General features: G+C 38.4%; 1 protein-coding gene across 1 annotated transcript in view; it reads right to left on the bottom strand.

Annotated features, from left to right (window-relative positions):
- Positions 1-9,617: 9,617 nt before the first annotated feature.
- Positions 9,618-12,950, bottom strand: part of LOC306754627 (neural cell adhesion molecule L1.1-like) — a 45,011-nt gene continuing 41,678 nt past the window's right edge. The window contains exon 26 of the mRNA XM_079238651.1: positions 9,618-11,522. Coding sequence (XP_079094777.1) covers positions 11,264-11,522 — 259 coding nt within the window. The 3' untranslated portion in view covers positions 9,618-11,263. The remainder of the gene's footprint in view (positions 11,523-12,950) is intronic.

The following is a 12,950-nucleotide window of genomic DNA, read 5'->3' as shown; positions in this document are numbered from 1 at the left end:
GTGTGTTATTCAGTCTTTTGTGTTCCCAGTTTCCACTTGGAGCTCCCAGCCCAAGTTCTTCAGCTACTGTTCCCTGGCACCTTTCCTTATATGTTCTTTCTTTGTGTTTAGTGACTCCCCCTTGTGCTTTCTGAGTGAAGTTCCAATATAACTGAGAGCTTAATCACCCCAACCCCAAACCATCAGGCACGTGCCATGAGCTCTATGGTTAGGTATAGACAAGAAGACGAAAATTCAAATTTATCGATGAAAGAAGCTTGACTCAATTAAGACACTTGAAACAAAAGTCCTCAGTCTTAGGAAATCTGAGGAAGTTTCTGAATTGAAAGAAAATCTACTAAAACATTCCAAAGTAAGCTGAAACACCAAAAGATAAAGAAATATTCTACTCTACAGTCATTTAGCAGAAACTGTAATCCAAAGCGACTTACACACTCACTCCTCGGAAAGCAGCTGGGTAGCAGCAGCTCTAGAAATCCGCATGATAGATGTAACTGTCATCAAACAAGTGCAGACCGCAAAGTTTTAAGGTCAAAAAGTTACATAATGCGTCTTTAAAAAGATGGCCACCATCTTGAATTTTAACACCCCCTTCAGGCAGATTTGATCAATATACTATTGAAAACAACCATGCCAATGGTCATGCTTGTATCATAACTTAAATTTAGCTGGTATCCGCTCCACCTTCGTGAAAATTTCAATTTCTCTGGAATTCCAGTTAAAGGGAATAGCCCATTATTTTTTTTACTTGAAGTAACTGAGTAACTACTTTCACAAGTAACTAATCTCTTAAACAGCAGGGCCCAACTTAGAAGATGATGACACAGTCTTGGACACAATAAGGTTTTTTGTTTGTTTTCAAGTCCCAGACGAGAGGGATCTCACAGCCCTTGTGGGTAATAAACACATACAGTTAACATATATATTAAGTCAGAAAATCATTGATACCTTCATTGATACCATTTTTCAATTCTACTGCACATGATGGACCATATAATTAAATAGTAGTATTGAAATATGAAACGTTTAACAGATTGTACAAGATTTTATATTATCCTGTTTATATGTTTGTTTCTTAACGAAGAAACATGCCAAGCTTGGCTGATTGGTTGGTTGGTTGATTGATGCATGATTATTTTTTAGCTTTTTTTTTTTTTTTTGCCTTTTAACTGTGAATGAAGTCATTCAAGAGATTTTATCATATAAGGCTGAAACTTCTTCGGGATGAGCGTCGACTGTTGTGATTTAAAGTTATCATAAGCTTCACAATGTCGGCGTGTGTGGCCGGTACACACACTCGAAGCTGATCTTTTGCCATTCCATTTTAAGTCCATCTATTCCAAATGCCATTAAGTGTCCATTAAACTTAACATGTGTGACAACAGCGATCTGCTGGACATAAACGCTGCTTTCATGACTGTAGCAAACTGTCATTTGAAGAGGCACGATTATCTGTGTATATATATTTTTTATTTATTTATTTATTTCAAACACATGTACAACACAAAATAAGGAAGCACATTTGTGTACCATTATACATTGTGTGAGAAGGAGCAGAAGGAAGCACAAGGCTTGTTTAAATCCTACTCCTATATCCTATATTTAATTTAATAAAGAAAATATATAAAATGAAATAAATTTAAGAAATCATCAAACATCAATAATATACATTTGATTTATTTTATTTTAATTTCAAGGAATATATATTAATTTTTTATTTAATTATGAATAAAACAGCTCTTCATAGTCTGTGATACAAAGTGTTTTACAGAGAAAACACAAAACATATTGAAGCACTTCATGAATGGGAATATTTACCTCCTGGATGGTATTTGGTCATCCAGCAACAGTGAAAGTGCTGCTTCATCATGGCACATCCATCTATATTAATAATGCACTCTACGCAGCACAAGTGAGAGATAACAACTCTGAGGCTTCATCTAATCGAGGTCAAAGCAGCAAAGATGGAAAATGCAGCACTTAGAAGTCTGTTGGAGCTGCATCTGTCCAAATAACACTATAAATATTTTGATTGGGGGTATTTGAAAAATGTACATCAAAGGTGGATCAGACAGTTTGGAGGGACAACTAGGTATTTTGGAAACAAAATGCTAAACACAATATACACATTTAGAATTGTGTATATTGTGGCTGTCAGTCAATTAAAATTTATCATGTTCCGAGTTAACTTGCGATTAATCATATATTAATAGCAGATTTTTTTTATCTATCTCTAAATGTACCATTACATGATCCACTCTTTTAACTGTCCTGTTGGTCTTTGTGTACCCGCAGTTATAGGCACTTTAAATGTATTATTTATTAGCTGAATGACTTCACATACATACATACATGTGCATTTATGCACACACAACCCTTTACAGTCACTCTCTTGCATAGCGCATCCGACAACCTCACCTTCATTAAGAAACAAACATATAAACAGGATTAGGTGTCCTGCAATGCTTCAGCACCGTTTCCAGCTTTAGTTTGTCCAGATGAGCTGCTGAAAGGTTTCTGCTTGGAGAATTATCAGGACGTTTCTGCTGGAAGCTGCAATATTTGCACTAACTGCATCATGTTACTTAATTAAGTTTAACAGTGTTAAAAAAAAAAAAATCTGCTTGTCCAGAGAAGCGACTTTCAGAGCCTTGAAGCTAAACTGTTCATGTAAGGGACCCATTCTGCGTTTGTTACTAACTATATTTAGCATTTTTCAGACCCCTCTAGTGAGTGTGTTTAAAGAAAAAGCGACTATCAACAAGTCTGCCGGCTTCTTTGGTGATACTGGAGAGTTTTTACCCTCCATTAGCCTGGCAGCAGCTGCGTACGCCCCTCGCCAGCTTCAAGCTGCATGCAGAGCAGGAGGTGATCACCTCTGTTGCATGACCAGACTGAAGTTTACACTGACTGATCCTCAGATATTAATGCCTGTTAATTAAATGTGTGTATGAAAACAATTTAAAAGTTAAAGTACTGCAACATCAAATTAAACCGGATCCACTGTGTGCTATTTTTGGAGTGGTACCAGAGCTTAAATTGCCAAAATTAGAATATTAAAATTTTCACTGTAATTGGCTATCTTTCAGTGGAAAGACTCTGCACCACCTTCACATGCACAATGGGTAAAAGACAGGCTTTGTATGGATGTAGAAAAATTTAGATATACAGTCCGTAGATCTGAAAATTGAATTGTGGCACCCTTTTTTAGATTTTTTTTTTTTTAGATCCACTGTAATTGTGTTACATTGTGTAACAATTGTTAGTCACCTTTTTTTCTTTTATTTCATTTATTTATTTTTTTATTTATAAATTATCATTATTATTTTTATTTATGTATGTAGATGTGTATCGTTTGTTTGTGTTATATATTTAGTTGGGAATGGGATAGAGTTAAATATTTGTATTGCACAGTTTATTGATACTTTGTGTTTAATAAAAAGAAAAGTTAAAGTACTGTAAGACGTTGTCTTAAATAGAGAACAGTTAAAGTTCAAATGACGCTTTATTTTTAGGTCTATTCAGTTCAGGGACATTTTCTATTTCTTCTTTTACTGTTTCAAAATTAAATGTATTTTTCCAGACATTAATCGAGCTTTAGTTTACAATAAATGCCTGTGTCTATTATTTGATTTAGTCGTCCACTAAAATCCATGTAAATAAAAGAAGAAAATTGCTTTTGGGGGCAAGCTATGCTTTTTGAGATTCTGCTTTTTATTCTCTCTTTTGTACTGCTTTATTGTTTTTTGTTTTAATGTTTTAATTTCTTTTACTTGTGATTGCTTTTATTATTTTATCTTTGTTTCATTTAACTTCTATTGTTTTAATATCACTGCATGTCTTTAGTGCTATATAGATAAAGGTGAGTTGAGTTTCAAAATGTGATTTATTGAGATTGTTGCACCTGTAATTCACTATGAAAAATGCATCCTCCAGTGAGCTGCAGTGGCATACTGCTGGTCACACGGGGTTTAAACAACTTTGGTAGGCATTCTGTGTTACCCCCTAGTCTGCAGCGAAAGCTGTGTTCAAGATAAATGGTGTGAATTACAACCCACAGCCTTGCACGGACAGAGAGTCAGAAAAACAAAGCAGAAACTGTTGTTGCTTATTCCATGATGCAATATAAATCCAAATGTTTGCTGATCAATAACAGTTTTACTGGAACAGGAAAAACAAATCAGGTTTAGAGATTTCCACACCATGGATGCATCTCAGCAAGCAGGACTGGGTTACCGTGGTGACGGTCAGTCAAACACTTTGTGGAACGTGAGCAGAAGGAGAGCTGCGATTGGCTAAGAAAGCCAGAGAGCAGGATGAGGGAGGGAGTTTGTGGATGACAAGATGGTGATGCTGCAAATAACAAGGGTTCTGTACCCAGAGGACGTTGACTAGCACAGAGCTTTGACTTTGTTGTCACGCTTGTGTTTTCATCACTCATGTGGTGACAAGTAGACTGCAGTGTGGTTCACAAATAAACAAGATTTCAGCTGGCATGATCACTGAACAGACAAAAAGCAAAAGGCCTCGTCAAGTTCTCTCTGGTCAAACGCTTGTAGAGCTGGAAAGTAAACCTGATGATTGCAAGAGGGTGGGACACACACACACACACACACACACACACACGCACACAAAACACAGAAAGGGACGAAATGACGGTTCCGCTTGTTATAAGAAGGTCCACGCTGCAGGAAATGCTACAAGCTGTAACGCTTGTTATTATGGCCCTGGTGTGCTATTTACCTGTTTAACCAGTGCTTTAAGTGGGTTGGTGTGCAGCGGTACCGGCACTTTTAACTTCTATCCCGTTGCACACCGAGACTTTTACCGGCTTTCCTCAACAATCAGTATACCCTCCTACGACTTCACCACATATTACAGCTTATATTTGTTGATAATGCAGTTACGCAACTTTGCCTTTGCAATAAATAGGAAGATAAAATGATACAGCTATAATTTATAGAAGATTTACATCATAAAAATTATGATGATGTTATTCTATAACTATTTTGTAGAGTACATTAAAATAATCATAAAAAATACTAAATATCAATAATTAACAGAAAAAAATGTCATTGCATATTTGTAGAAGTAAAATACTGTTTTTAGAGAAATGTTGCATTGTTTTATTAATTCATGCATGAAAGGGTTAATGAACTTTTAGTTTATGTATTTACTTGCATGTCCAGCAATGAGGCTTGAAGTTCATAAAAGTGTCTCCACGACACTTTGAATTTGGCAAATGCGGATTTGATTTAGAACTTGCTGTGTTTATGTTTAGTCATTTCTGTGCTATAAACTATTAATCTATAGATCAATTTACAGATCTACATATAAGTATCAGCCATGTTTTTGTCCCATATTTGCATGACAAACTGACAGCAAGTCATTAAGGGAGTACCTCCACTTATTCTGTTCCACTTAAAGCACTGCGTTTAAAGTTTCTGCAGCATGAGAATGAATAAACCAACCAATAGATGCATTTTGTATTCATGAAGCTCATTCAACATGAAAGGCAGTGTGACAGTGGCCTTTTCATCCAAACTCAGTCCTTTCTAAATTTTTATTATCTTTAAAAGATGTTGTCATTTCTCATTAAAGCTGGATTGAAAGTCGTTATAACGCTACACAAAGTGCTGAGCGTCCATCTGTGAAGTGCAAAGCAGGCTTTACTGAAAAGCATCTATGCTGCAAGGTCAAACTGCTGCGCCAGGCAACCTGTCACGACTTTGCTGCGCGCTGCAGCCGCCGGTGACACCTTGTGTTGGAGGTACAGGGAACAGTTTGTCTCGTTTCCCCAGCCAGGCCTGAGCCTTTTCTAGCCTTTAAGAAAAGTATAACTAAACATTGATACCGCAGCTGTATCACTAGGGCCAGGGAGGGGATGGTGGGGTGGGGGGGACCACGCTCAGACGCACAGGATGACATGACGCGCTAACATCTGCCAGAGCGCACCGCATACTCTCCCTGCACCAGATGCACCAAAATAAACACACCAGACATGGCCAAAAAAAAAAAAAAAGAAAAAGAAAAAAAAAGCACCAAATACTCCAAACAATCATTAGACTGCATTTCCTCCACAGTGTGTCCATGCATTATCCATAGTCATGATGCACACCATGTTTTCTCCGCAAAATGACAGCTCCGTTGCCGTGACGACAGCGATCATTTCATTCAGGTGGACAATAAACGGCCTCTCTTACCTACGCCCCTTGTTTCTTTACTGTTTGTCCCCTTTACGTTTCCATCGCCTCAATGTCCCACCGCTGTGCTGCGGCGCTTCGCCAGGAGCTCCGCCTGATGGAGCGCTGGGTCAGAGGAGCAGGAGAAGACAACATGGGAGGGGGGATTGGGCAGAGAGGTAAGGCAGGAGCTGCGCTGCATGAAGACAGAGACACACTAGGATATCTGTAGGAAATTGTCTGCGTCACTTTACGTCAGATTTGTTGTCGAAGAGAAAGCTTGAACATCTACGTCGACGCCGTGTTGGTGTCCGCTGACGTCACCACGTCGACATGTTGGTCCTGGCAGGTCAGGTCGTCACTTTACAGCAGGACGGGATGGAGGAGAGACACCCGGATCTTCTGCAGTTTGGGGCTTTTTTAACAAGATCACCAGGAAATGATCTTACACGACTGGAATAAACAGCTTGTTTGTTTTTATTTCTGAACTTGTTAGTCAGATTTCATCCTCAGCTACTGCTGAGTTGACTTCTACAAGGGGATTGATGGTTCACTGGTGCAATACATTACGCCACTTCCACTTCATATGGGACATTGTGTCAAGTGTAAACATCCCTTTTAACCTATTCCATTGCATACACGACAAACACAATATTCAAACTGATGAACTTTATATATATATTTATATTTATATATATATATATATATATATATATATATATATATATATATATATATATATATATATATATATATATATATATATATATATATATATATATATATAAAATTTCATTGAAGAAAAAGTTGAATTTACAACATTCACTCAAATAACTGGGGACTTAAAAAAGGAACAATAACTAAAAATTTGCAAAAATATAGTTTAGTAATAAAAGACACTGTTTTGTTTTGTTTTGTTTTTTATTTAATTGAGTTGAAGAAAGAAAAAAACAAACAAACAAATTGGTCCTGGACAAATTGGAGCACTTTTCTGTTGAACAGTGGGACAAAATACCTGTCAACAAGTGCAGAAGTCTGACTGAGAGGAACAGAAAACACCTGACTGGAGCGGAAACATTAAAGGATTGTTCATCCATCCATCCATCCATCCATCCATCCATGCCGCTTATCCGGGGTCGGGTCGCGGGGGCAGCAGCCTAAGCAGGGAAACCCAGACTTCCCTCTCCCCAGCCACATTTGCCAACTCTGTGGGGGGGATCCCGAGGCGTTCCCAGGCCAGCCGAGAGATGTAATCCCTCCAACGTGTCCTGGGTCTTCCCCGGGGTCTCCTCCCAGAGGGACGTGCCTGGAACACCTTACCAGGGAGGCGTCCAGGATTAAAGGATTGTACAACAAAATATTAGTTCATGACTGATGTAATATGTAATAAATTATCATATTTGTTTGCTTTCTTTAAAAAAAAAAAAAAAATTTCTATTGAACCAGAATTAAAAAATAATGTAATGATTTTCATAGAATTTTTATTTAGTAAGAAGTCTAATGGGTCAAAGTTGAAAGAGTGCTCCGGTGTCCATATTTTAGTAAACTACTGCTTTTGTAGTGTCACAAGGATGAACTGAACATCTGTGCTTCATTCATTAATTCATTTTTTCATCCCACTTAGTCCGATCAAGGGTCACGGGGGAGATGGAATCTATCCTAGTAGCCTTCAGGCGAGAGGAAGGGTACACCCTGGATAAATTGCCAGTCCGTCACAGGGCTAACACAAAGAGACAAACAACCACTCACACACACTCCAATTTAGGGACAATTTAGAGTAACCAGTTAAACATGGATGGTGGGAGGAAGTCGGAGTACCCAGAGAGAACCAACACAGGGAGAACATGGAAACTCCACACAGAAAGGCCACCGTTTGAGCCTGTCGAGGATCGAAGCGACCTTCTTGCTGTGAGGCCACAGGGTCAACCACAATGCCATCGTGCAGCTATATTAGACAACTTATTTGTCTTATATACAGAATTTTTTCTTCAGTGGCCCTAACATTCTTCCATCAGTACATGTTAAACAATATATTTATATTAAATTAATTCTCTTTATCACATGAACACAGGTGAGCCAGCTGCAGCCTCAGTCCTCTCTGCACCAGTTTCTCCTGCCTGTCTGAGTGTCTCCCCCCAGTTCCAGTGTCCTTCCCATCCCAGTGAAGGAGGTGCACCGCGTTGGGTTCAGGCACATGCCAGTTGGCATCATTGCAGAGAATCTGTCGGAATTTTTCTTTTAATCATGCAAAAATATGAAATAAGAAACTTTCTTTAGAAAAAGAAACTGAAAGATTTTTCTTCATCATAATCAGTATGAAATAAAAATAAACTTAAAATAAACTTTCAAATATGTTTACTGTGCTGTTGTTTTTGTTATCTATCTATAGATATAGATATAGATATAGATATATAAATGTATTATCAATTATTTAATCAATGCATCAGGTTGGGTCCACAGAAAAAAATCAACAGATCAGGTTTGGTCCTTGTAAAGGAGGTGCAGGCACTGGATGGTCTGTCTGCAAGTGAACCAAGACCTCCAGCTGTCAATCGGGTGGATGTCCAGTTTGTTGGCCCACATGGAGAGCGGCTGGTGTTTCTAATATGCCAAATAAATCATAGTATCAGTGGAAGCAGCAGCAGTGTGAACAGTAGGATCAAGTGGCCGAGCGTGGTGCCTGTTCAGCCCTGCATGCAGACACCTGTTTTCCTTTATGGTGTTAAGTTATGGAGATAAAAAAAAATCAGATGAAGAGTTGTAGTTTTTTGGCACTGGATGAAGATTTAAAGTGTAAAGTTTGATCACTATCAGACAAGGATAAGGATGAGGTGTCTTCATCAGTAGAACCGGTGGAGTACCTCTGTCAAAGAAGATAAACCTGAGAGTAACCTCGATACACACATCTCCCAGAATCCTTTGTGAAAGTAAAATATTAAAAAACTTAGTGAATACATTAGTTGTTTTTTTTTAATAATGGAGAATTTTCTGAGGACTACGGATGGAAAGTAGCTTCTAGCCAAATCTGGCATATTTACAAACTGTACTAAATGTGTATAAAGTGTTGTGCATTGTCCTCATTAAATTAAATAAATAAATAAAATAAATGAATTTTTACAGGTAGTAACGATTCATTTTAGGAGAATAGGATCATAACTACATGTTAAAGCCAGTAATTCGGGTTCCTCAGAAATTGTTGATAAATCTTGGTAATCTTATGAATGACTGAACAAGCCCTCTTGCACTAACACTGTTAACTTTGCTACAACACACACACACACACACACATATTCATCACACAGAAGAAAACCTGCTCAGGTGTCCTCAGTATATGCAGAGTCCATGTTTATTTATTAGTTTACAGTCTGGGTTAGGTTATAAGCTACAGTACAGCACACATTAGCACATCTTAGCATTGCAGTATTTCACCTTCTCCATCTTCCTCCACCTTTCCTTCCTGATCCTGTCAGACTGGATCAGGGACAGCTGGAGACACTGTGCACAGTCTGCAGTGCAGCCCGTCTGTCGCCGAAAGGTCATGACATTAAGTTAAAGACTGATTTCCAAGTGGCTTTTCTTGGGTGTCAGAAGACCTCACCAAGCCCCCCCCCTCCAGTACCAGGAGCTGGCGTGACACTTCAGCCTGGTGCGTTTCTAAAAGGCTACGGAGAAACTGAACAGATTCTTATTCTCTATGATTCTAGTGTTGTCTAAATCTACCAGCTACTAAATGACACAAGAAGGGAAGCAGAGGATGAGAGGATGCTGGGTGGAATGAAGCGGGCGGGGGTTTGTGTGGTGCAAGGGCTGCAGCGTCAGGTTACTGCAGCACAAAGTCGATCACAGCAACAGATGAAACAAAAATATCAGATTATCTTATAAAAGAAGCAGAAGTAAAAAGGATCATCTAAAGAAAATGATTTTTTTTAAAAAAATGTACATTCAGAGAATAAAAAACAGACTTCTTCTTCGTCATCTCTTTGTTCCCCTCCAGACGGTTTAAAGTCCCCCTCCCTTGTTGCACCACCAGGACGGTTCAGCTGAACCCTGGAACACGTCGCTGCTGCTTTGAAAGGTCCATTTGTTGAAGTATCTGCTTCAAAGATAAGAGTTCAACTTGAGAAGGTAAAGCACACGTGCAAGTGAAGAAAATATCTTCACCCATTTCAAAATGCACACAGAGCATTTAGGAAAAGAAGAAGAGTTCAGCAAGCCGCATTTTATCCTGGTCCTCAGATGACTGACCGAGAAGAGACACAACTGACTCGCAGGACAGCAGATCTCCCTGCAGAGACGGAGCATCAGCTCGTCTTCCCAGTCTTCACACTGGGAGGGACTTTGAAGGCTGCGTGAAACCATTTGGGCATGCACAAACACAAATAAAAACTTATGAAAGACAAACTTCCTAATAAAATAACATTTTCACAAAGAATTCAGTGATTTCAAGAAACAAAATGAAAGTTAAAGGTTCAAATGTTTAAAGAAAATCTTATAAAAGACGCAGTGTGTCATATTTTCTTCAGAAGCTGCTCTCAGTAGCTGATGTTCGGACCTGCTGAGCTCTTCTTAAGCTTTGAGAAACTCATGCATCATGAAAACAGTAGCGGGATGTTGTCATCCCTCTTTGTAAACAAATAAAGTCGACAAATAGATAAAGTTTCAATTGATTTTAAAAAGGTAAAGAAATGAATGTAAACATTATGTAGTCATGGTGAAGGATAACACAGCTCATCATCCATCTCTGCAGCTGCTGACATCAGTAAAAAGAGTAATTTTATGAAGCTGGCAGTTGACTTGTGGAGGTGTCTGCAGTCACATGAAGTGTTGGATGACAATCATGACAAACTGTGCATGTGATGTAAACCTGTTCGTTCCGTCCTGACAAACAGCTGCTCCTGTGCTCCGGCTCCCTTCTTCCTTCCGTACATAAGAGTGAAAGACCACCTGACCGATGTGTGTGTATCAGGTGTATGATCTGAGCAGGCAGCTGGAAAGAAACTGGAATGAACAGTGGACTGTCCCTTTGTGTTTTTGTTGCAGCCTTTCATGTTTGCATCTTTAGAATATATATGTGAGTTTGTCTAGCTGGGTCGGTTGAGGATGCTGGACATAGACGGAGCGATGGGGGGAGGTGGGACTGCGTTCACTGGGGACGCTGGATCAGAGCTCTCGTTGCCATGGGGAATAGGCCCTCGACCACTGTACTGGCCTATAAAGGAGCCGTCTTCGTTGAACTGAATGTCCACGCTGTCCCCATACTCAGCCAGAGAGTCTTCACTCCCCAGCTTACTGTCCTCGCACAGAGACGGCTGGCTGTCCGAGCGCTTCTCATCCAGATCGCTAGAAGAAGACACAGAGAAATACAAACACTTGAAACCTGTCATAAGATACAGGACTTTGATCATGAAAATGAGGAAATCATCACTGAATGGCAGCTCATATAAAGACGGATATGAGCGATGTAATGCAACATAACGTGTTGCATTACAGAGGTCACGTGACATCCGATGTGATAACAGCAAAGGAAAGGAGGAATGAAGCTGATAAACATCAGGAAAACGATGGATTCACTCTGCAGCATTAAAATGTTGGGAAATGCAGTAAAGGAGCTTTCACATGCCTTTAAATAGTGCTCAGTTTGCACCTTATGCACATGATGCAACATCAAAATACATTTTTTATTTATGGGAATCTTAAAAATATATATTTAAATAACATTTTCTCCTGTGTTACAGCGGAACAAAACAATAACAGGAAAGTGCAAGAAAAATGTAAGAAACTGTGATAAATTCGAAAAGTTATTGTCACATTTCAATAGAAGCTGTAAAAAGAAAAAATAATTTAATTGATCTCCTTTTACTTGAGTTAAATCTGAAACACCAGAACAAAAAAGGCAAATAAAAGGTCAATGAAAAGAGAGAATCCCTCACCTCTCCAGGGACCTGCAGGCAGTGCATTAAAGGAGGTAAAAAAAGGGAGTTCAGAAGGAATGACAGATGTAATAACTGATGTACCGTCACATTAAAAAGAAAATTTAACAGCTAACACGACTTGTGCAAAAGAAAAAAAAAAAAAAAAGAAATGAAAGTTGAATATTTGATCAGTTTTGAGTTTTCTCTGCCCTTTCTTGTCACTTCTCTAATAGAAAACAGGAAAAGAATCCAGCAAATAAAAGCTGTGGCGGTCACACAGAAACATGCAGAGTTGTTCTTCTGTTTACACAACAAATCAGCAACAGTTTTTACACACAGATTTTCTCCAGTTAAAGAAACTTTTCCACCATCTTCATCAGAAAGACGTGTCGGCCTGACAGGTTTAATACAATCCTGTATAAAAAATATGCTCTGTCCCTTTAAAAAAAAAAACCTTACAGTTTTGCTTTGATAACTTAGTAAGTTTAGTGTAAAACTGCTGAACATAAAAGTTTATAGATTTATACATTTAGAGTTTATTTTGTTATATGTTTGTTTTTAACTTTTTCTCCATCAGAAAACTCCTAAAATTGACAAGACCTGTTTTATATTAATGTGTACATTTTACTAGTCCTACAACTTGGACTAGTTGACAGTTAACAACCATATTTCTATTGATTACCAACACTAACCTAACTAACCCTGAGGATTACTTAAACTACATAAATATGAAAGATCCATGATAATTAAACTTGCTTTATAATTCAGGCCCTAGTTTCAGCATTCAGCTTTAAGTACTTTGAATTGTTTAGGTTTTTTTTCAGTATTTCTCCTTTTTTCCTAACAGTTATTGTAG

This window comes from Telmatherina bonti (genome assembly GCF_933228915.1).
Source record: "Telmatherina bonti genome assembly, chromosome: 4".
NCBI classification, from domain to species: Eukaryota; Metazoa; Chordata; class Actinopteri; order Atheriniformes; family Telmatherinidae; genus Telmatherina; species Telmatherina bonti.
The sequence above is the reverse complement of the archived record's forward strand: the minus strand, read 5'-3'. Positions and strand labels throughout refer to the sequence as shown.